Here is a 26506-nt window from a genome sequence, read left to right as displayed (position 1 = left end):
TCTTTGATAAAGTGCGCACGCAGCTCAGGTGTGCTTGAGAAATAACTCGTGATTTTTTCAAAACTCCAACAATGACAATATAATTATCACCACCCTGTACATGTGGTTACCATCATCACCATCATCACCATCACCATCATCACCATCACCATCATCATTATCATCATCATCATCATCATCATCATCATCATCATCATCGTCGTCGTCGTCATCCTCATCATCATTAAAATCATTATCATTCACACCACCAGCACTATACGCCTATTATTTTAGTCTATTATTATTATTATTAGTAGTAGTAGTAGTAGTAGTAGTAGTAGTAGTAGTAGTAGTAGTAGTAGTAGTAGTAGTAGTAGTAGTAGTAGTAGCATTATCATTATTTTTATTGCTATAATTTTTATTTCTGTATTATAATTATTAATCATTTGTTTTCATTTTTATTAATATAATACAGTAATAGCATTTATTATCATTGATTCCTGATCGTTATCATTCACTATCATCATCATCATTTCATCAATGTAAATCAAACTTGAGCAAAAAGAACATCCAATTTCATTTATTTACAAAATTCATATGAATTTCATATAGATAATATTGCATATAGGCCTACGTATTTTACTTTGTGATGCAGGTTATTTGGCTTGGTTTAGCGACATTGGCAAGTCGATTTACGCGAGACAACCAATCAATATGGTTTTCAAATTGTTTGATGGAATGGTTTCCATTGATGGAGTGTGTAGAAACAAAATCACAAATAAGCAGCTGCCAACGCCGACCACTCATTTATCATTCATTTACTCTTTTTTAAAGATCTGGACGCCACCTTGGAATCACATTTTGTGTATAGATAGAGGCACAGGAACATTATTATTTATTTACCATATCCATACGTGTGCTGAATAAATATCACTTTATTAGATTAGTCAATTGTTTTGTTTATACTGTATATATCAATCTATCAATCGCTGGAATCTATATTGCGCCAGACATCCAGGATTAAAATTCTGATTATTTTTTACGATAATCGTTCCACGTATAAGAGACAGTATATGGAGAGAGAAAATAGGCAGCAATGTGACTTCGAGCACGTTGGTCTATGTTTCAAGTATAATGAATAACAGACATTGATGACACGGTTGACGTATTGTGGAACATAAGTATTTTACTGCTCGCGAATACTTTATCCTGCTCTCAGAACTTATCAACATGGATTAAATATTTAATTACTCAAAAACATATAAAGCACCATACATACAATTAATAATATACAATTATTGAAATTACTAAAATCATTAACTTCAAAGTATCATGTCATCATGAATGAAATAATAGGCCCTACATTATATATTATATTTTGTTAATTCTAATTGTTTTATCATCACCTTGTTTGAATTCGATTCCGGTTTGTCATTGCTTTTACCAATATTATTACCATAATAATAGCTCAAAGCTGGAGCAATATCTATTATTATTTTTTAATATCTTTACAATGTCCATAATTTAAACACGTTCATTTTTATTAACGACAACAATAACTGTACCAGTCTGTCAGATTGTGAAGTTTGTAACATGTTTCAATACAACATGTGGCCATGGCAACATTTAGATATAGGCCGAAAATGACGACAGGGAGTCGCTGTACAGTATTGTGATATAAGAGTATTTGATAGTAATCAGTATTTTTCTTCAAAATACACAGTTCGCCCTCCAATTCGTACGGGCTTTCGTAAATTCGAGACCATCTTTAGGACCTAAAAAATTAGCGTGGTGTCAAGGTTGGTCTCCGATAAGAGGTCTAGCTTTTTTTTTTAAAGTTTAAAATTTTTATTTTGGGTCTTGAAAAAGTGGTCTCAAATTAGAGGGCTCTCGGAATTAGATGGGTCTCGAATTGGAGGGTGCACTGTATTCTGTTCCTAGGTCAATCAAGCTAAATAGTTTGAATATTACATAATCCGGAATTCTGCTCACGACTTGAGCCGGAACTTAATTAAGTATTCATCTATTCTGTATACAGGTGTTCTTTAGAGCGTATAGTACAATTTAGAATCTACACATGAACCGCCTCCATCGCTCGATTGGCAAAACCATCACAAGTAGCTACATGTCCTCTGTGCATTCAGGATGGAATATTTCAATTCGATTAATTCTATTCATAGCGGTGAGTGTATTTGTGGATTTCGCTCGGAACTGTTAAGTGATGCAGACTACACAATAAACAAAACAGCCGGATAGCCTACGCATTTTCGATCGATAATTAATAAAGAGTGACGTCACAGAAAACAACCGGAAGTTAATTTATTGATTGCAGCCTACGTATGATTGACCTTGTTTTGTAAACAGGTTTTCTATTGATGCTCAGAATAATACGGTACTACAGTGCGTTTAAATTACGATAGATGGAGAATTTAATTAACATTGATTGCAAAATGAGGAAGCTGTATGTAATTTGCGAAAGTGTAGTTTGGATCATAATAATTGTTTCTCAGAACCGGATATGGTTTCGATACGTCATGCATATCATAATAATAATAATAATAATAATTATTATTATTATTATTATTATTATTATTATTATTATTGTCATTATTATTGTTATTAGTATTGTTATTAGGCCTATTATTATTATTATTATTATTACTGTTATTATTGTTATTGTAATTACTGTATTATTAATATTTTATTCTCAATATCATCTGTCATTTTGTATATTATTATTTTCGTCATTGTCATTATCATAGGCCTACCATCTCCATAATTATTTAATTATTAGGCTTATTAGTTATTACGTCATTCACAATATTGTTGGCCTACTCCCATAATAATCATTATCAATATTAATGTTTTTATTATTATTTCTATTAATAGGTCTATAGTATTATTATAACATATGAACCAGTAGTATGAACTAATGAATTTCCTATAAAAACGCCTGAAATATGAATACTGTAGGAACTTCAATGAATTGCTGTACTTTATATTTGAATCAAATTGAAACTGATATCGTAGCTTATGCCGTACCTCCATCAATATATAAAACACGTATGCGACAAACTCAATTAACAAAATGATATTTAATCAAGATTCAAGTTATCAGAATAAGTACATAGAAGCCTAACAAATTATAAATTTCCCATAATATCATAAGTCATATAGAATCTGAGTTTGAAGCGGAATTTAATTAATGTTAGAGGGCGCAATAAATGTATTGTGGATATCTTTACTCGATTTGAAATTTAGTTGTAATAACAGAAGTTTCATCGTCTGCAACCGCCGCTAAATTTGAAAATGTCAATGCATATCAATGTTATATATAGGCCCTATTGAAATAAGCGCTATCTATTCTGAAAATGTTGAGCCCATGACTTTCTGCTGTTTATACAATTATATGTCTACATTGGACAACTGCCAGCCGCTGGGGCTTCGTTGGGAATTTTCATTGGTACGATGCAAATAAATTAATTACAATAAAGACAACAAGGAAGTGACAAACAGAAATTAAAAATCAAACAAGAACAACTCAGTAGCTGTCTCTTATACACATCTAGATGTGTATAAGAGACAGGTATATATATATATTTATTTATTTATAAACAAATGGATAAATAGCAATAATATATATACATTAGTATATATAGGCATATATAAAATAGATAAGTAATAGCATGGCTTATGGATATATAATCGTAAAGTAAAACACTTCAACAAAAATGTCCGTTTTTCATTTGTATGAAAAAAATGTCTGACGGAATTTGAACCTGCACCTGAGTATCTTACCATTACTAATACTATTCACAAATCTCTTTCGATTAGTAATGTTATTTATACATAATTTTGTTATTATATTCATTGCATTTTAATATTATTCATTGATTTTGCTGGCTTGTTGGTTCTAGGTTTTTTTCCCATATGCGAGTACATGTCTAATCAGCACATTCTCTTTTTAATTGTACCATGTGTGTATTATGTTATTTTCTAGGCCTACACAACTGCATTGTCTGATCGTTACTTTTGTAATTACATCATGCTCAAGAATTTCTTGTCCATATGTTAGGATTATGATAATATGGTACGCTACAACTTATGTCATAATAATCACAAAGATATATGTCGTCACAGCCTATAATAGACGTCACAGGCATTAAAGTCGTCATTGGGTATTTGATACACAAAAAATACAAATAGCCGTTCTGCGTTATCAATTCCTTTAATAACAATTGATACGGTTCACTGGGTACATTAAGTACTAACCTATGCACTACCTTTGAATTCACATAGCCTATACTTCAGTGCTTGTTATCATAGAGAAATATCTATAATTTATACAATAAATAAACAAACTTCATAAAGTGACCAATGTTAAATTTAGGCAATATATATTTAGCAGCTAGTACGCCTCTTGGTTTATATCTTTACAGTGCATAATGTTCGTGATAAGTGAGGGCGCCCTCCAATCCTAACCTTAAGCATATGAAAATCATAGTTATAACCATAAACTTTATGGGAATAGTTAACTTAATATCAAGCACAGACGTTCTACGTGAAGCTTCTACAGTAAGCCTAAGCACTTCAGCAAACATCAACAGCATATTTATTTAAGATGTTTTTCAACATTTCGGTGTCGCATTCTGCGTGTTAGTTTTATACCAAGACTATAGATCAATCAAAAATGGATCAATCAAAAATGGAGATGGAGATAGAGTCCAAAAGTATGTCTTAAATAAAATTATTTTTACGGGTAGTAAATCTACTGCAAATGATAATAGAGCGAGATAATGTACAAATATATTAAGCAAGACAAGCATGGATTAAATGTAATTCTCAGAACTGCCACTTCCAAAAAACAGGATATTGATAATTCGTCTCATGTTTACATTCCTACATTGCTTACTTCACCTGGAAAGCTTATACTCTTCAAAGAATCTTACGTTTAGGCCTAGCTACTACTTTTAAAAAGTAAAAAATCAACCAAGCGTATTCAACTGCTTAAGGTTGCGGGACTCCAATATTTGTCTCCAAGATAAAAAAAAAATGCTAATGATCATTGTAAAAAAAATATAGGACTATAATATATTTAATGCCCAAAATCTATTAAGTTCACATGTGCTTAGAGTCTAAATCTTTATTTTGAATCACGATACAGTACGATGTATTGATTGTATATTTCATATGAGATCCAGGGTTGATATTAGAGAAGTTGAATAAAAATGATGAATTTGATTTAATTTTGTGAGGTTTCGCACATTGATGTCTGCAAATATTACACTCCAAATATCAGAAATAAATATTGATATAAATAATTATAATAATAATAATAATGAAATTAAATTTTGAGTAGTTGGATAGATTTATTTTGAAGGTGACATTTAATTTAAGTAGTTTAGTTTCTTCCCCGACAAGTCGCACCTCCTTACTTGAGGCCGCGCCATTAGCAGAGCACGGTAGTAGAGCCGCAGGCTTATCCTCTTCGGAAGCTGAACCCAGCATGCTATGCCGAGGTACCTGCGTGTACATTATGTGATTATAGTGGTGACGATGCCATCTCAAGATCGGGGGTGTGCACCATCCTCCTCCCTTTCGCAGCTGTTCATCATTTCTTTGTTTCTTCTTTTTTTTTAGTATTTGGAGACGGCTTTCCTGTGGAAGGTGGTATAAAAATGCACGACCATTCACAGCCAGCACTTGGAATATTACATCATCATTAATCAGCAAGTGCTTAAATGATGCCCATGACGCATCTATACAAATTAAACTATCATTACGATGATGTTGAAGACATTGTAATAATAAGTGCATATTTCCGCAGTACAAATCTACCTCTAATTTTAAAAGGCCCTCCAAAGTAAAGACCACCTCCAATCAAAAGCCACTTTTTTATAGTCCCAAATTAACAAATGTCTTTTATCTTTATTATTCTAATCAGAGACCAAATCTGATAAAGACCATGGAAACACTGGCCTTTAACATGGTCTTTAATTGGAGGGAACCTGTACATCCATTTCAATCAAGAAATTTGAGTGTGATCGTATAAGGACAATATGTGCATATTATATAATAATGTTTAATGAACACCTGTGTAGCATCATAATGGATCATATCATCAGATAAACACTGGTAAATTGTTTTAGCGTTACGTTAGTTAATGATTAATCGTTTTTTTTTATTGCCTCAAAACATCTCCATTTATCTGGAAGGTAAAACGGCTCAAAAATATGTAGGAAGGGTCCCCAACCACACATTCTTTGTATAGAAGCTACAAGCCATATGGAGAAAGTATTCATTCTGCAACAGAATTATGAAAATAAGTAATGATACACAGCTGAGCTAATAAAAAAGCTATTTATGAGACTACAATTACCTACCAATATTTGCTACCTCATGGAAATAAAAAGTCAAAATTCCCTTAAAAGAACTAGGGACCTTATAATAATGCCTGAGAGAATCTGTTTCTCATGTTGCAGTTAATAACTAGGCCAACGACATGGTCGTTAAGATTATCCTCCTTTAACTCATTTCAATTGTTTTTGTGTACCATTTAGTACTATGACCAGCCGACTATACCTAAGTGATCAGTTCCTTGACAAATAAAATGCTAATACACTTCTATACTTCAGACAGAACCAGTCATCAATCATCTGATCAGAATCACCTAATCAGGTTTGGTGAGTGACGGCATCATGAATGGTGATGTCACCGAAACTGATACTTATCAGATCTATCAGGTAGAATCGGGTGATTTTTTTCCCCTCACAAAAGTCCCCACCATGGTTGGGGCTGAGGTGCGAAAATTTGAGGAAATACTATTCTCTAGATGACTGGAAATAACACTCCTTATAGTAAACTTCATCATCATCAAATCACAAAATGAAAGCGCCAACAACTTTCTCATGATCTTTTATCAGGGATTTTCGGTAACCATAGCTATAGTATAGAGATCTAATGTGTGATTTATCATAGTAAATAGTAAATTAACTTTAACATTGTCTTTGTTGTATTTACTTTACTTTACATACTTCACCGTGAGTCCAGATCAACCTCAACCCCACCACGGTTGGGGCTAAGGTGCGAACATTTGAGAAAAAAATAGTACCTCTAGATGGCCGGAAATGACACTCTTATAGTAAAATTCATCATCATTACATAACCATTATAGTTAAAATGAAGCACCAACAAATTTTTTATGATAATTTATCAAGAATTTCCGGCAATCATCTATGTGATGAAAATAAAAACTTAAAAGATTGTCTTTTATGTACTTTTACCTACTTAAAGCCGTGAGTCCTCACACTTCTCAGTCCCACCATGTTTGGAACTGAGGCGCGAAAATTTGGAAAAACTTTACCTCTAGATGGCCGGAAATGACACTCTTATATAAAAAAATCCCATCACCATTATATTCAAAATGAAGCTCCAACAAAACCCATGATCTTTTATCAGCGATTTTCGGCAATTGAGATCTAAATAATCTGTGTGGTGTACTATTGAAAATTAAACTTTAAAACATTGTCTCTAATGCCGTGAGTCTATACCCATCCAAGCGCATGCGTAGAAACTACATAATTTTGGGCACTGCGCGGTTCAGGCAAAGGATTCAGGGTTGGCACGGCGGGTTTACGAAAGGGCCAAATGCGTCGACGATAGTGTGTAGCGATTGTACGGATACCTAACTTTATTACGAGAACGGGAAGGCGATGTACCAGTGTCCCACAGCTGGAGGAGGTAAAGCCTCAGCTCAGAAAAAAAAATTATATAAAAAAAGTACCATTATGTTAACGTATACGATAGCTCCTCAACTTCCCTCAAACATAAGCCTACTTAATTCTTAAATGCAAGAATAAAATTGGAGTCCACCGAAAAGTCCACTGTAAAGGCGTCTTCAATACTGTATTAAGTTTGCAATTTGTCAGAAAGAAGACTGATTAAACTATGATTTTGGATAGTCGTTTCATACCTATGTAATCTCCCGCTATCCCGACGATTATTTTGGTTTCATTTTTGTGAGTTGTTTCAATTTCTGTTTAGTATTACGTATCGGAATTTGCCGGGGTGGAATAGTGAGGAGGCCATGAAATTCAAAAAGTTTATAATGTATTTCATGTATTTTTTCATTCCGCTATGCATTGAATGTTATTTATTTTTTTTGTATTTGGTATATGAATATAGGTGGTGCTACCACAAAACGGAGTACCGGTATATGTAACAATGATCAGAAAACATGAATACATCAAAAGTGAAAAGTGTCGACGGAATACATCTTGAGCTCTAGACATTGCATCTTATAGGTTTAAACTAAACAGCATAACGTTATGTTTCCGCAAAGTACATTGATTAATCTAAAGAGGTGAAAGCCAGGCCGGCTCGGGAGGGCACTTATTCTATATGTTGTAGAACGATTTATCAAAAAGTATATTTGAAGAAAAACTCTTAAGCGGTTAATGATGAAATACATATTTTTTTAATGTTTAAAAACTTGGGGGGGGGGAGGAGGGGCGTAACCACCCCTTTTCCACCTGTATCTTATAAACCGCTTCTGAGTTTTTCTATAATTAACTATAAAACTTGTTTTTTCCTCCAGAGTCGGACTTAAAATTTAGGCGGCAGCACACTAGTGTTTTCCGCATCATAAAGCCTATGACCTAAGAGCCTGTATTTATCATGGGCAAGTCCACAGTCATAATTAAATATCATAAATTTGTTACAGAATGTCGGTTAGATTACGCAGCACCTTCTTTTTGATTATTGAGGGGCGCAATCTAAACATACTACAGTACTAATAATACAGTATACCTGGTAAAATACTGGCTTAAACCGTATACTGTAGTACCTCCATGCTTAAACTTGGGTGGTGTAGGCCTATGACAATTTTCCCCTATTTTCGATATACATAGTGGCATTATTTGTTGAAATGTAAACCAATCAAAAATGCAAATGAAATTAAATAATCTACTGTGAAACAAATTAATAAGTACTGTATTGTCAATCTGGATGAGCAATTAATATAACAAAAATATAATAAAATAATAGTAAAAATATATATACAAATAATATAAAAATAATAAAAATGAAAAAAAGCAATATTAATAATACTGTAACTAGATGTGATCCATCCTATATAAGGAAGACTGAGGACAACCCTTCCGACAATAATGAAGCCATACCACTCACAAAGTGGCAAGCACTACCATGAAAATTTAAGCGGGATCCAAGTTGGTACATTACCTTGTAACAAACACAAAAACACAAGCAACTTTTCTTATTTTTATGCGTTTTATTCAATGTCTGTACACAACTAGCAATATTACACAAAATACAATCCACACCACATTAAAGAAAACCAATCACTGATATCAAGGTGTGCAGAACGCAATGAACTGACGTCACAACACAAATGACTTGGAAATACTCGGCAAAAAAATGTGTTTATTTGTTCTAACAACCTCTGTAGGATCTAAAAATGGTGTTGTAATGTAGTGAAATATACTCTGAGCACTTAAGTTACCCTGTACGATCAGATCGTAGTTCTTTATTAATAGATAATTTTTACCACCTTTTGACAACCGGAGATTAAAATAATAAATGAAACAAAATTATCTAACTAGAATAGCTATGACATTGGAGAATAACTATAAAATAGATAGTTATTTATATAAAAATACAGATACTATAATGTAGTGGTATTTTGCAAACTTAATTATCTGTAGATATTATAATTAGCTTACCAAAGAATATGGATTATAATACATTTTTCTGTAAATTGCTTAATGACTTGTTTTCTAACATGTTTAACATTTACAAATTTAAAAGTATCAATGTAAATATGACATTTTTACACTGGAATTGCTTAAGTTCAAATCTGAAATTCCTTTGAAATTGCATTTGGAAATGGCATGAAAAAAAGCTGCTTGCAAACTCCAGGCAGCATAATATTTTTGTGATCATTACCTAATTTATTCTTGCTATGAAACCAACCTATAGGTGTAGTAAATTGGTCTGTGAAAAACTAAATTAAAAAAACACCTCAAATATTGTATTAAAATATTGAGTCATCAACTGCCAATGAAACAAACTTCAAAACAATTCAATTTTAGCTGAGTAATAGACATTTTACCCAAAAATTCTTAAACTGACTACCAGTTAATATAAGGCTATGCAAATATAAATAAACAATTTTATTTCTCGCACTATTTTTCTTGAGCTTAGCGGGGAGCACAATTTTTAAATGAGCAGTTGCCAAGATAAAGTTTTTAGAAACTAAATGAATCAAATAGGAGTAGGAGGCACAGCCTGACTACATCTATAACAAGTCTTCGCGAGTCACCCGAAAATCGAGATGGCCTCCCACAAGAAAGCAAAAATCTCCCGGAAACCAACCCATCTCCCTCAAATTCATTATATTACATGTTTTAACATGTATTACTAATATTGATGATAATTACATGTATTACTGATTTTTTTTCCTGGAAAACAGCTGGTGATGGGTATTACAATGTGCAGTAAAATACAATTAGATCTTTTACAAATCTCAATTAACCAGATTTCCCAGAAGTGGCTTCCTCCAAATTGTGATCCCTGAATTTGTGCATCAGATGTTGTTGGTCTAAAAATAAATGCGTGGCTGTTTTAAAGAATAAATGATGTTGGACCCTCTTGTGAGTAAATAATATTAATACTGATAAATAATATTAAAATATGTTTGATGGCACAAATCTAATGATAAATGTTACCCTTAAACAAGTTACCCTTTTGTTACAAAAATATGTTTTTAAATTACTTTTTAAAAAATCTTATAGTCTAACTTTTAACAAGAAGTAAAACAGAGTAGTTCATTCCACAGGGAAAAGCGAGAGGAAGGGAAATATTCATTGGCACTAAGTCTTTGATTGGAAGTGGGACAGCAAGTAGCGATATATATTCACAAAATGGCAAGAAAATACTATATACTAGATGTGTAAACACATTAAAAGAATTAAAAAAAAAAAAAATCCCAAAATCTTGCATATAATGTTCCTATGTGCTGATTTGCAGCCAATTATGCGATGCACAGCTCAGCATCTTTACATTTTAACAACCATAGAATATAAGCTCTTTAATATGCAGATCACTTTTGGGAGAGAGTGTCTCATATTACATGCGGATACACTTTGCATATACAGTATGCTCATAATAAACATTTTACACATAGGTTTTTCATACATGTTCATCATATACATTCTTCATATATGAGTTTTTCATATAGAATCATCATATGTTTTCACATATATGTTTATTCATATATGATCACTAAGTACATATTTCATATGCATTCATAACTTATTTGTTCTCCACTATCATATGCTCATCATTTGTACGTTCATCATATGTACATTCAAAATATAGGCCTATGCATTATACATTCCTTAATCATACTCATTCATCAATACATTCATTGTACAAGTCTATCATACATCATTATACTATACCTTTATAAACCAATTGAATTCTATCTAATAAGGCAGTAGGATGCTATAAGGCAATAGAATAATAATACAACACTACTAGAATATGCACCAGGCACTATAGGAAACATAGAGGGTGCTTTCTACTACCTAACGTGAACACATCTGCATACTGTAGCAGGTTGAAATTGACAAACCAACAATAACTTCATAGACATACGATAGAAGACACAGAACATTGGGAGACTATTTATAAATAACTTGTGCTAGGACAGCATTTAATCTCTTATTACTAATAGTATACAATGAATATATTTATTTTTTCATTTACATTTTTATTTACTCATCTGGCATCACTGGCTGTAATATGCAAAGACAGGAAACCTGCTGTCGCCAAAAGGATATGCGACTCCCTGACATAAAAGAGGGTAATATATTGATGTACATTGTACAGTATTATACAGAAGTTTGTTTATGTAGTTATAACGCACGCTCTATTTTAAATAATGTAGATCTAAACAATATCAGACTAAAGAGGGTGCAATTTATAGACTACTTCTTCATCTGCATATATTAACACACCTCAACAATGTTTGTTTAAAAAAAATTAAATACTTTACAATAAATGTAAACTAAGTTTTACCTGAGTATAAAAAAAACAAAATCAGCGTTCAACTGCAGTATGGAAATATGGTATGTGTTACAATTTTTTCAATGCATCTTGAATGGGAATGGAATGTACCATCCTAAAAGAGGGGACATCTAGCTAGCAATCTTGGCTGCTAATGCATCATATTCACTATCGATGTCATAAACCCAGTCACTTGGAATATTACCATACTGTGGAAGGAGAAACAAAATGTTAATAAATATTAAGCAGACAATGAGGTTGCACTTCAAATAGTGAAGAAAATGTAAATTTCAGCTTACATAATTTACATAAACATTTGCATATTAGCATAATTGCTTACCTGGATATCTAAGAGAGTGTTGTAGAAACGAGTTGCATATGGGGCGCCATTATCCATTGTTGGGATCTTGAGCACTTCATCCTTGTAAAGTATACTTCCCACAGGGCATACGACACAGGCTGTTCCAGCACCAAAAACTTCTAATACCTGAAATATATGAATTGAAAATCACAATTATAGATATCAATAACAAACAACGTCACAAAAGGCAAAATAAAAGATTGATAAGTGGAAAACGTAAACAATTAAAAAACGTCCATAAAAGTTACCAACTTCAGAAGAGCGTACAGCATTCTTTAACAAACACAAGGGTCATGTTGAACACAGATCTAATGGCTTAAACGTTTTTTGCGAAAAGTAGCGTACTATCTAAACACAAGGTTCTGTGCACACACAGTGGCTAGCATTAGTTTTACCAACTAAGCTAAACTGATCTCTATTCTTCATAGTACCCAACTTCATATTCTAATAAGTGACCTTATTCCCATTCCTATTATCATTATCCTATTCTTGTGACCTTATATTCCAGTAAACATATCTTATTCCCAGTTGTCATTCAGTGAGCTTATCTTCCCAGTAACTGAACTCTATTCCCAATGACTGTCCCTTTCCTGAGTGATCTTACCTTATTATCTTTCAGACCGGTTTGCAGTTCCTCCATTGTAAATCCCTTCTCTGTCACTTTGAATTCTCCCTGCGAAATAAGAAACACATAAACCCCATCTATTAACATAATTGAAACTGAAGTAAATCACATGTTGTGTTTTCAAAAGTGCATTATACTGTATGTAGATGAACAGTCTACAGGCAGTAATGATATCTTTCAAGAACTTACCCATCCATGAGCTAATTCTAACAAGGCCTTCCTGGTTACCCCTGGTAGGATAGTGCCATCCAGTGGTGGAGTAATTAACTCAAGATCTGTAATCAAGTATAAAGTTGAAAAATCTATTCTGATAAGAGTGTTTTGGAATTAAGTTTAAACAAGACATTATAAACTGCAATATGATTATTAGTGAATACAATGACAATAATTGCCACAAACCACCATAGGCGAGTTACAGTTCAAAACCAGCGCCGACATTACGGCAGTAGGTTGCAGTGCCCCTGCCTTAAACGTTCAGCCATTCGACTTGCCATATAGTATTAGCTGTAGCACTGGTGCTACTATTTGTGGCGGTAGTAAAACAAAATTTCACGCATGGTAGCATGACATTACCTCCATCCATGTTATGCCACATCATCATCATGTTCATGGTGCCTACTTCAGTGACGTTGTCTTGGTCTCCATACAGCCATAGTACCTGTTGGCAGCCTAGCTTTTCAGCATCCTTCTGGGGTTTGATAGTTGGCCCGTAGTTGCTATCAAAATTAGAAATCATCCAGTAAATATCTAGGTGAGGATGCATCTATTCATCTTTGCCAGTTTGAAAACACTTAAAATATCCTAAGCCCTTTACCTTAAGTGATTCTGTAAGTTGTAGTTTTAGTACAAAGTCAATAATCGACCTAATATGTTCAACAACAGACCAAATTTAATTTTTAGGTTTAATCTTTGTTATCAGACAGACCTACTGGCCATGATTCATCAGACCAAATAAAAATCTGTTAAAAAAACCCCTTTGGGCACAAAATGTCTCCTAAGTTGTCCAGATATCTGAAGGTATCCCCCTGGACAACTATCACCACCCCATAGACCACAACAAAAACTGTCAGAACTCTTTTTGACCCTCCTGAATGTATATCGAGAGCCACTAATTTCTTATATATGTTGAAGCTTGCGGTACACCATGTAAGTAGTTCTGAAAAGAACTGTAGTAGTTGAGAAAGTCTCGACGTTCCAATTGAGTTGCTTCAATCGTCTTCAGGAGAATAATATCACTAATTCCTTGAAAGAACCTCTGTACTTAAGTGTGCAGACATATCAACAGACATTCTGCTAAATGAAATGAGAAAAGAAAATAAACGTTTATCTAAAAACTACTTACCCACCAATCTTGGAGTCGCCACTACCCCCTTTCCAGGCTCTCACATTCTTACGATCAGCATATAATGAGACAGGGTTAAACGATCCAGTTCTGAAGTAAGGACCGACTGGGCAGAGGATAACGTAAAGTAAGGCCTTGCCTGGTGGGTTCACTCCGAGTGTTGGCTACAGGTGAAATAAAATTTATATTTTGGTTATTCTCATACTACATGATAGGGAAAATATGACATTAGGAATATATTATTCAATTACTTATCTAGTCAGTTTTGGTAAGATATGGAAAAACTCCATAAAAAATCAATTGAAAGCATCAAATAAGTTATGAGACAATTAAAGAGTGCTAATTTATAGAATTTTACTACAATTAACCACTTATTTGGAGTGTCAATCAAAATTAATTTTCTAAGTATAAATTAGTAGTTCACCATCCCTCCACCTCTGTTATAACAATTGATATAAACCTATCAACAATCACTTGGAATAAATGCCAAGTATATATGCACCTAGAAGTGTTATTAATTCCACGACAGTTAATTGGAATGCAATGATGTACGCTCCGATGAAAACAATTGTCTTTATCTGTCTACACCTTATTCGGAAATCTTAAATGACAATATGGCAAGCTCTTAGCCAGCATCAATACAGCCCGCCCCCACCCCCAAATCCGCCTCTGTACTAGACTAAATTGGCTTTATTAAATATTTTTATCTTTAAGTTTTTTTTGTTATTTTTTGTCATTTTAAGTGTCTTTTCACATGATCTATCATAAACAGGGTACTATATAAACCTGGTAAATAAAATATAAATAGTATTTAATTATTAAGTTATTTAATTTCTTGTTTGATTTGTACATATTTGTAATACCAACAGATGCTATGAAAACAATGGTAATAATGAATTATTACAATAGTTGAATACAATCTGAAGTAGAAATGCAATTTGATGTAATATAATGTAGTGAATGAGTTTTGCACTTACCTCTGTACTAATAAATGTTGGACGAATATATAATGAGCAGGGCTTGACCTTTGGAACCCATTCTCTATCGACACGAATGAGTTGAGAGATGCACTTCACGAGCTCATCTCCATCAAAGTCCTAGTGAATAACAAATGGATTATGTCTATTTAACATACTTTATATTTAATTATGTCTAATTTTATAGTATAAAGCATTATTTTTAAAAACTATTTAAAAAAATTAAATCCTTTTTAGTGGACAACGGGTTCTTGAAACAAGGTATTGAAAAAGTAAGAAACTGAAATATTAATTAATTTTTTAATATTTCCCATGATATACATTTAAATTGATTCTCAACCAATTTAAGAGTCTACAAAAAATAATTTGATTGTAATAATAAAGTATTTTGTATTGAAATATGGTGGTACGAACAAAAAGTTGGAAAATAGAAGATTTGAGTATAAAAAATTATGTGTTGTGACATAGGAAGAGAAGTATATAGAAAAAGCAAAGCATGTTGGGATAAGGAGGTCGGAAAAAGGTATAATAACTCCTCTAAATGTCTCTACCATTCACAGCTCTGTCACTACCTTCTCCAATAATGTCTTTGGCATCTACAGATCTTGACACTATGACTTTATGTAAGTAACTACATTATACTGCAGCTACTAACCTTACCCCCTAAAAATAATGTCTCTGTCATCTAAAAATCCGGACAGTACAGTACTTATTGTGGTGATCATATACATGAACCTTTATGCAGACTGAAGACAACCACACAGAAAAGGAAAAATGTAAAGTTGATTTTGGATAATACACTATAATATACTTTTATCTTACTATTATATAAGACTATTTCATATCCTAATAGCACTTTAATTGTACAATATATCTACTGTAGTTTGATAAACTTTTCTGAAAAAAAAAAGTATCAATCAAAGCAATAATGAATACTAACTCACTTTATGAAATTTTAATCAGGTAAAAAAAAATCTTAATTTTCCATGAAAATGATATATCAATTGGAATCTCTGCACCATAATGTTTGGTCATATTAAATGCCTGAATTTTTATTCTAACTCAATCAAAAATTATAATAGGGTACTGATTTAGTATAAGATTGATTTTGATTTGATTATAACTTCAATTGTCTAAATGTTTTACATTTCTTTTACGCCACGTGTTGATTATTAAAAATTTTTTAAATTCTTCTCAATCATCAAGTTATAGATGAACCTGTTATCAATCAACTTCCTGATCAGTGCTCTAATTTCCTTTTTGTGTCAATAGACCAGTCTTCTTGACTACACTGCATTACACAATGAACTATTTAACAGATGGTGAACACTACACAATCGTTTACCAATCTTACACATGCACGCAACAGCTAGGTACCAGCTGCGTATCTAAATGGGACCATGGGGCACGCCCCCAAATCAAGCTTGTACCGCATCATAACCAGTGTTCCTTGCTTCAAGTTTTGCTGAGAAAAAAAATAAACTCAAGTAGATAAAAATCCAAATATATTACGTTATATTCCCATTTTGCATCCTTGCCCAAATCTTCCCCCTCCCAACGTAATCCTCGGTGATCTCACTTAACCTTTGTGCCGACCTCACCTGATCCATGTCAAAATCCCTACCTAAATACGCCACTGCTAAGAACAAGCAAACATTACATCCATGTCTTACAAAAGTGTACGCCAATTTGGAAACACACAAACATTTCAACACCGGATAAAGTAAGCATAGACAGCTGACCAAAGTTACAGTAAGTACTAAACAATCGTCACTCTATAAAGTACTATCAATGTTTCTATTCCTACATCAACCAGACTAACATGGCTACTATATTATAAGCATTTCAACCAAGTCTTACACATGCATGTGGAAAGAAGGCACTATACAGCACCAGGCCACAGTACAAGGTAATTGCCAGACCCTTTAATGTAAAGCCTGGAGGGATGGATACGGTGTTTCTTTCTGACCATCTCACCAATGTGAGTGAGTCCGGAGTACATTTAGCTCTAAAAGGCACCTGATCGGATCCAGAGACAGAGCCTTGGTTGGGTCTACATTGTGAAATTTTTTATAAAAGATATTACTGTCGCCATTTACGGCTTTATAATGCGCAGTATTTATAAAATATTCAAGTAATATATAATATATTTCATTATGGCTTATTGGGCATTTCATGAGTCTCTGATGAAGTACTGTTCAATATTGACAACAATAGAACAATCATCCACCTACTTGCAGTGAAGTAAATCTAAAATGCATTCATGAAGTATCATCACCTGAGCTGACAATGATTCAAAAACATGAACAATACAGTTGAACAAACTTTAAATTATCAAATGTGTATGCTAATATTTCAATTGCTTTTAATAGAGATATGCTTGGTATCAAGCATACGTGAATACCTAAATTAAAGAAAATAACCTTGAATGAATTCAAAAAATACGAAGCTGTTTATGGTTCACTGCAGTGTTTGTGGCATGTAACAGGTAAATTGTAATGAACATAACCAATAATTATGGCCTCTAACACATAATATCATTGAGGGGTCCTTTTAAAATTTAGGAGTTTTCATACTTGATCTATAATAGGCCGATTGAACAGGCCCCCAATAGCCCTGGGCCCCAGTGGTTTGCTCTGGCTGCACTGACCATACCTACACCACTGGTAGTAACAACAAGGATATGGACTGGAGATTTGGTTAAGTGCATATCCTATTTTCAAGGTCTTAGGTTCAAATCTTATAAAACACTCTCTTTTGTCAAATTGAGACTTTAGAACACCAAATAAAATTTGGCAAGTTGACTTGCAGTCTGATGCAAATAAAGATACAAAAAAAAATTCCTTTTATGATCTTTACACTAAACGTTACACAACACTAGAAAACACTACCAGAAAATTATTAAATAATTTTTTATGTTATACATAAAAAAGAAAGTGGAATGTTGGAGTCATAAGGGATGGGAGACATCATCCCCTGAAAATAGCCACATCACAAGTGGTTCCCATCCCATCAGTGGCGGAGATAGTGCGACATTATCATAATAAATAAGAACATAAGTCAGCAAATCTATGATCAGTAATGAAAGATGTTTGAAAGTTTTGATTTGGCAATTAATCAGTTGGATATATTTCCTGGATTAGCCCATGTTGGTCTTAACAAAAACTGAATGTATGAGAACAAGAATGAATGTATTAATATCTATGTAGTTCTAATTTATAGAATCAGACCAATTAATCTGTTGATAATTTTTAAGTGGTTTTCTCTCTTTAGAAAGAACTGTCATTAGTCAGTTAACTTAACTAAGTATTCAGTAAATAGAATTCCCATTCATGATAATATATTGTACATTGTCTGTTACAAACTCAACCTCTTTTGAATGTAAATAGAAAAAAATAAATAAAATTAAGAATTTTTAATGTTTCTCACCGGAAGACTTATCTTTTCTGCACTTTTCCTCATCCTTGTCATATTGTCCCATGGACGAAACAACCGTATTTTATTGTCATCTCCGCAATATGCCTTCATACCCTCAAATAACTATGAGTACAAAGGTATGTAAAAATTAGAAAAAGAAAAATTTGCAATTAAAAAAGTTATAATTCAAATTTAGGAATTAATATTGTTGTTGTCGTTTGTTCGTTCTTTCATTCATTCACTTTGCATCACTGCCTGGGAGACGCAAAAACAGGTAACCCACGGTTGCCAAAAAGGACATGCGACTCCCTGAAACAATACAATAACAATGAAATAAGTGAACCAAAACAAAATAAATGGATTAATATTCATTAATATTGTTAATGCTATGTTATAATATTATTACATAAAAACACATAGTGTTTAGTCTTAGTGATCTTACTACATCGTAAACCTACCTCAATTCCATAGTGCAATACAGAGCTAGCTGGATGCATAGGAAGATTTCCGAACGGCTGGATACAGGGCGCTTCCCATCCCGCCTCTTGTGACCAGGCAACTGTCAGCATGTGATCAGTGAAGTTATGGCCGAAAATGAGCGTATCCGAGTCGGGCTTCGTCTCAGTGATTTTATTGGAATACTGAATACGAAGATCATCAACCTATAAACAAATATATCAAATGTAAACTTGTCAAATATGATTGTATACTTTCTCTATACAGTATTTATTTGAAAGGTAAAGCCCTTTATATTTGCATGCCCTTAATTTTTGCGATTTTTGTGATGGATGGACAGATTTATTCGGTGTAAACACACCAAGGATAATCTACGAAAGTTTGAAGAAGACTTATTTCCAGTGGGGTCCTTCTGGTGGTGATTGGGCAGTACACCAGGAGACAATCCCCTACTCTTTTCCGAATAGTGTACTGTGTTCTTTAACGTGCACACGGGCCATAATACACACAGGCCCAATGGTACAAACGTCTCATCCGAAAGACACTGCGCTATCGAGACTTGCATTTCAGCCCTCTAGTTGAAACATAAGGAGAGTAGCGATGGGAATTGAACCAGGCACCTAGAAATCTCCACGGTTCAGCGCACACACAGTGGCTAAAAAACTAGTTTAGCTGACTGAGCTAAGCTGCTCACAACGATCGCGAAATTCTGAATAATAATATATGATGTTTCTATTAATCAAATTGATGTTTTTCTTCTGCTTTTTATTGGTTTTTAATCTTTGTTTGCACAAATCTGGTGAGTGGGACTTAAAATAAAATGTTATAAATAAAGATAGAAAGAAAGATATTCTTATTACTGTATCTTATATATGATTGCATTGTATATTGGTACCAAATAAGTTCAAATCAAAAATTAAATTGTGTTTTGGCTCTTGCCCAAAGGAAATAAATCCACTTCAATTATTAATGATTACAGAAGAAAGCATTTGCTAGGGTATGATACTATACCTTGAATGATGATGTCAAGGAGGACGACATTCGTTGAACACTGGAACCTCCTCTCAGAATGTTCCATTTGTAGCATGCCTGCTATAAAAAAAACAATCATTTAATTAAATCAACACTTTATTTGGGGTTTCTAACAAAAGCTCAGAAAGTGGTCTTCAAAAAGAAGTGTGAACTGTATTTTTTGAACATACTATGCTGGAGGCACTGCTTAAAATCACAAAAATACAATGATAATAATACCTGTACTATTTTAATCTGTTAAAGTAATTGTTTGTTTTTAAATGTTTAGTGGTTCTACTGTCCCATTTAGTTGCTTTAGTGTTAAGTACAGAGTACCCTCCAATTAAAGACCCCTCTAATTTAGAGACCCCTCTCTGGAGGTGGATGCAGGATTTGGCGGTAGGGGTTACTGTACGTGAGAGTCAACACTACCTCAGCACCACCATGGTCAGGGCTGATGTGAGAAAATGTTAAGAATATGGACCTAGGTGCCCGGAAATTGCACTCTCATACCTTAAAATCTTATCAGTACTAGGCCTATGTTCATTTCCTCAATACAATACAAGAATTACTTTTCTTAATACAATTTAGGGGAATGCAATCGCACCGTCTGCACCCCTTCTGCATCTGTCCCATCCTCTAATTCGAGACCACTTTTCAAATAACCTAATAACAATTGTCAATCTTTTAGCACAAAGCTAACCCTCTAGTGGAGATCCAACCCCCAAGACCACCCCAAATTTTTGGGTCCCTAAGTGGTATCTGAGGGTGCAATGTACTTGATTAGGTATATTACTGAAGTTGACAACATCATTCAAAATGTTGGCAACTAGCACTAAAATAAATATTCCCTACTTTTTAAACTTTAGCTTCTGGCCATTGACTCAAGGAGGTTATTCATCCTAAGTTTCAATAACAAAATAACCATGAGTGTCTCCATAAAAATAATATCAACACAATTATAATACAATTTTAATTTATAATTTACAAAATAACGGTAATTATTTATTAATAATCAGATATCACATCCGGTTTTTATCAATGTAACACTCTCAGAAATTTATTGTATCAATAATTAACTTTGAGTCTATGTTTACTGTAGATATCTATTCAAAATGTAAACATCATTCACTTTTGTCTAGAAAACCAACAGAAAAAAATATGTATTTGTTTTACATATATTCTTAAATGTTTGCAATCTGACTGAGGTGTAGTCGTTAGTGCCACTGTTCAAAAAAGCTACAATCATAAAAAAAAAATTAATGAAACCTATAATGGATCTATTTCTGTAAACATTAAGTGAAGAACTTAATTTCTGTCACAATGACAGTATCTGGCATTATTAATTGATTTTCAAATTTTGTACTAGTAAACACATCAAAACTGACTTGTATAAAATTTTGAAAATCAACATAATTATTTAAACCCAATGAAATTATTCTTCTAATATTATTATTTTTATTATTTCAAATTTTCAATGAGCAAGGTTCTATATGTGACAAAGACAAGCCAAACCAGTCACTCGTCGCAACAATCGATTTTGTGTTAGAGAGTAATATAATAGCTATAAAATGGTAAAAAAATCATTCAAATCGGACATTTCCTTATGAAGTTACAAGCGTTTAACCACACAGCTGTTTAAAGAACAATATATCAGAAATCTGCCTTTAAAGTTTATAATTTCAGGCATTTCTCATGCAGAAACTATCTTTAAATCCTTAAAAAGTGTTGTTTTAACATTGAAAATGGGGAAAATAACAGCATAGGGTGGTGTGCAGATATACAGAGGTTAGTTTAGTGCAATAAAATAGATTTTTGAAAATTTGACATTTTAGCATGTTTTGGCCATTTTCTCCGAAACACGATTTTGCGACGAGTGACTGGTTTGGCTTGTCTTCGCCACATATACAAGCAATATAGATGACTTCATATTATCTTTACTCTTAATCATTATAATTTATAGTACTATAATACAGTACCTCCATGTCTCAATCCAAACTTCCTTTACTACAGGTCAATTAACACAGAAAAAGCAATGCACAGCGACAGACAGCCTTACTTACCCAATCTCAACAAATGCCTTATTAGAATCATCCAATCAGAAGTCAGGACAGTGGGGGTGTGTCACTACCAGTAATCATCAACAAAGGTTTGTAATCGACAAAGCCATTCATGTTATCAGTATAAACTGTTTGCTTACCTGCATAACTTCCTACAGTATTTCATATTTGTTTTATGATTGTACTAAATTATCAGATATAATCAATGAATTAATTATGATAAAGATACCTAGCATGTATTGTATGTTGTAATAATAATAACATTAATAATGCTAATATAATAAAGCAATAGCAGATATTATAGATAGTAAGTGCATTGAAAAGTGGTTACAGTAGTTTGGTTGCCCAACCCCATATATAATAGACCATGCTAACTACAGAAGCGCGAGTAGGCCTAGTACTAGTAGTAGTAGTAGGTTAGTCAGAGCTGTCTAACACAATACAATAATATAATAAATATTTTGAAACAAAATGCAGTTTCTGTAAAACACTGTAAACACTCTGCCAACAAAACCTTACTTAGTGCATCATGAAAGCATTAATTATATTTTTAACCTTTGTTAGCCTAAGATCATACATTTACACCATAAATTAAATTATCCCTGCAACCAACCAGTAACTCGCTGCCGGGAGGCCTAGGACCATAAAAACCCAGTGTTGCTTGGCAATTTTCCAATGACTGAATGAACGAATGGCCAGAAATTCGTCTACATGTTAACTCATGTCAGTTGACCTCATCAATTCCATACTCATCACATACTAGAAATAAGATGATACCAAATAATACTGTATTTTATCTAAAATCTTTATCTAGCCTAGGCGATGAAGCCTATCTCGCTTGATGGATGTAAACAAAATTCTTCCAGTGTCGCCACTGATGACTCGTCGTGAGGCCCTGCATTTTGTTTTTTTTTAGATGCTCCTGAGTGAGTGCGGCCTAGGCATAGAAGGAAATCTATTTCAGATTACATCTCCAGGGCAGTAACTCATGATTAAAAAATAAAATATAAATCATATGTCCTACAATATTTTAGGAGCCATTATGTAATTAAAACAAACCACTGATTTTTACCTGTCTTGGTAGACGAACACAGATTGATCGCAACACCGTCGAAAACGCCATTTTCTAAAATGCATTCATCCGGAACCAGGTTACGTCATTCATTGATGAATAATAATATGGTACCAAGGAGGTATGGTACAGTACTGTATTTTTTTTTACAGTGACTGTATTATAGCATAGAGAAAATAGAACTGTTCTATTTTTCTCTATGATTATAGCCATGGAGGTATTATACCTCCATGATTAAGTAACTAATTGTTTGCAATTAAAGTAGTAGAATATAATAATATGGAAATAATATTTGTATTTCGCAATATTAAAAAGAATAACACATATTTAATATCATTATCAAAAGATAATGATATTAATAAATAAATGATCAAATACGACATAAGGCCCCATAAAAAAAATTATTAGTTTATCACCCTATCAAAGAATAAAAACTGATGAGGGAGGAAGGGAGGGAGTTTTTTTTTTTTGTTTTTTTTTCCTAGCCCCGCCTCTATTTTGCCGAAGTTCATCAAATCAAATCAAGTTAATCAATGGTTAGGGACACATATATAAAATTCATAAGAATGGTATCAAATTTATATTTAAAAATATGTTTTTGTTGTACCATGCAGCAAGGCAATTCAACAGAAGGACGCACATCTCGGGACATCATTTTCTTGGTCAATTTTCACAAATCAAATTGCAGTTTATAGAAGCATTTAACAAGCTCGCGCTCAAAAGAAATCAGATGTAACAGACATTGCGAGGTACCCAAAATTAATAAAATAGTAACTAACACTATAAAACGTATGGCACGAATAGACTAGTAATTGACGGCTGTACTCGCAACTAGTATAGGATTGACTGTACGCACGCGCTGTGTTCGAGGGCGGAGATGTGCGTCCTTCTGTTGAATTACCTTGGTACCAGTATAAACATGTTTGCAAGAAATCCTGAGCTTTTCAAGTGAAAAAAAGATGGAAAAACGACCGTTTGAAATAAAAATATATGTTGATTGGAGAAAAAAAAAATCAGAATTTCCCCAAAAGTGATAAGGGAGGGGGAAATAAACTAATAGGCCTACATTTTTTATGGGGCCTAACCCTCGTGGAGTTTAGATATAGTTATAGGCCTCCTGTACCTTCAATTTTGATAGACAAATCTCTTATTACATAACGTAGGCCTAGGCCTATTCATTCAACTTGTCCAGCATAAAATAATAATGTTAAACTTTGCCTAATTGGCCTAAAACATATTGTGATTTGTGATTTGATGTGATTTGTAAATTCATTGGTAATTGATTATTTAGAAGTGTTGAGAATAACCGGTTGTGTATTTACATGTAGGCCTAGGCCTATTCAGGAAAAGAATATTTAGTTTTGAAAGGAATACTGAAAGAATATTATTGGAAACGATTGCTGAATAAAACTTAGAAACCATTGATTTCGGAAACCCCATTTTTTAAAACAGATTACTGCCGCCAGTAGATCAGTTGTGCATTGAAGCTGGCTGGTAAAATATGTGACATGATCGTGGTCTAGCGATGAGGGTCACAGGTTCGAATAGCAAATATACGGGTATTCTATGAGGCGCCAAATGTACTTTCATTATTTAACAAAAAATGAATTATACACATATAATTAATTATATAATATATAATTCAACAATTTCTCATAATTTTTTTCCAATAATCGTATATAAATAATTGGTGGGGCGTTTTCATTATTGTATTCATTGCGTAGGACGTGAATCGAGGATGGATACAAATATATTTTTAGTTACACGATGGTTTATTACATTACAGTATAAAATACTTTTAATATTTTATTATACAATAATTATTATACAATAACGTACTTACGTTTATTAACGGAGTATACTTATAGTTTAGTTTTATTGTTGCATTTCACGATATCATAATTTGTAATGTTATAATGTACCATTATAATATTACAAATTATGGTAATATTATAATGTAAAGTTTTATGAAAATAAATGGAGTATATATAGAATATTTATGTTTTAGTTTAGTTTTTTTGTTTCTTGCATTTCTATAGGAAAGATATTACTAAATAGGCCCTAGAGGCCAGTGTGGCGAGGTCAAGCAAAATCAGCCGTTATTATTATTATTATTATTATTATTATTATTATTATTATTATTATTATTATTATTATTATTATTATTATTATTATCAATTCGGTATTATTATTTAGTAAAGTATTTCTTTACAATTGTGAAACATTTCTACAATCCGACATTCGTTATAAAGCTAGTTTAGAGATACTTAGGCCCTTACGTTTGTGAAAAACCATAAACACGCCCGACCACGCCCTAGGCCACTTGCGTTCTTGGCCACTCCGTTGGGGGCATCGTACCTCCTCAAAATCCTGGCACCACCCGGCCCGTTAAGAAATAAATTCAATTAAATCAATCTTGTATTGATGCTCTTACTTTGTCATAGAAGGAAATATACTGTTTGAATACTAAGTTGCCAGTACTGCAAGTTGCCTCTAACAGAGAGTACGGTTAAAAAAAGTTTCCTCGAGTAAGTTCCCACGATTTGTATCAAGAAAATTAAAACACAATCAAATTGACACGTCACAAGGTCAGTCACATAGTCTGAAAATTCTTTGAAAGCCGCCAACTCAGAAAATTTAAAAAATTTAAAAAACATAGGGCCTACACACATTTCATAAATAATATGCTGTTAATGAAAACGCAACAAAACGAAAATAAAAAGAAAAAAAAATATGAAAAACCGATTGACGAACAACCGGATGACGAATAATATAGGCATATATTTCATAAATTAATTTAGTAATCTATATTTCATGTAGAATCAAAATAAGTAGGCCTAACAATATGAAAATGCAGCAAAAATAAGAGCATACATCATTACATACCAAATTCCATTCATTTTCATTATGATATTGATTGAAATTTTGTTCTAGTATTCAATTTATTTGCTTTTAAATATGTTGTTATTAGTAGAAAGAAAAAAAACAAAAAAAAAACAAAAAAAAAAAAACAAAAACGTATGATACACCACCGATTGGCGAAATTATAATGTTGAGAAACGCATTATACATCCTGATTACAGTTGTTGAACGAGTGCTGTCGCGGGGTGTTCATAACC

The 26506-nt window shown here is 33.0% G+C and overlaps 1 protein-coding gene across 2 annotated transcripts; it reads right to left on the bottom strand.

The window, feature by feature from the left end:
• Positions 1–9248: 9248 nt before the first annotated feature.
• LOC117108932 (branched-chain-amino-acid aminotransferase, cytosolic-like) lies at positions 9249–23467 on the bottom strand. Of its 2 annotated transcripts, none has more exons than XM_033251113.1 (11): positions 23388–23467; positions 20256–20336; positions 19247–19450; positions 18801–18911; positions 15372–15491; positions 14395–14558; positions 13626–13768; positions 13242–13327; positions 13032–13100; positions 12407–12553; positions 9249–12275 (listed from the first exon to the last, which is right to left on the bottom strand). In XM_033251113.1, exons 1-11 carry the CDS (start codon positions 23436–23438, stop codon positions 12198–12200), a joined length of 1254 nt encoding a protein of 417 aa, XP_033107004.1. In that variant the 5' UTR covers positions 23439–23467; the 3' UTR covers positions 9249–12197. The 2 variants fall into 2 exon arrangements, with proteins under 2 accessions (XP_033107004.1, XP_033107005.1); XM_033251114.1 differs by having other exon boundaries at positions 20256–20333.
• Between the last annotated feature and the right edge of the window lie 3039 nt (positions 23468–26506).

The sequence above is a fragment of the Anneissia japonica genome, unplaced genomic scaffold, assembly GCF_011630105.1.
Source record: "Anneissia japonica isolate Jap-2015-1 unplaced genomic scaffold, ASM1163010v1 scaffold987_len1640505_cov201, whole genome shotgun sequence".
Classification (NCBI taxonomy): Eukaryota; Metazoa; Echinodermata; class Crinoidea; order Comatulida; family Comatulidae; genus Anneissia; species Anneissia japonica.
The sequence above is the reverse complement of the archived record's forward strand: the minus strand, read 5'-3'. Positions and strand labels throughout refer to the sequence as shown.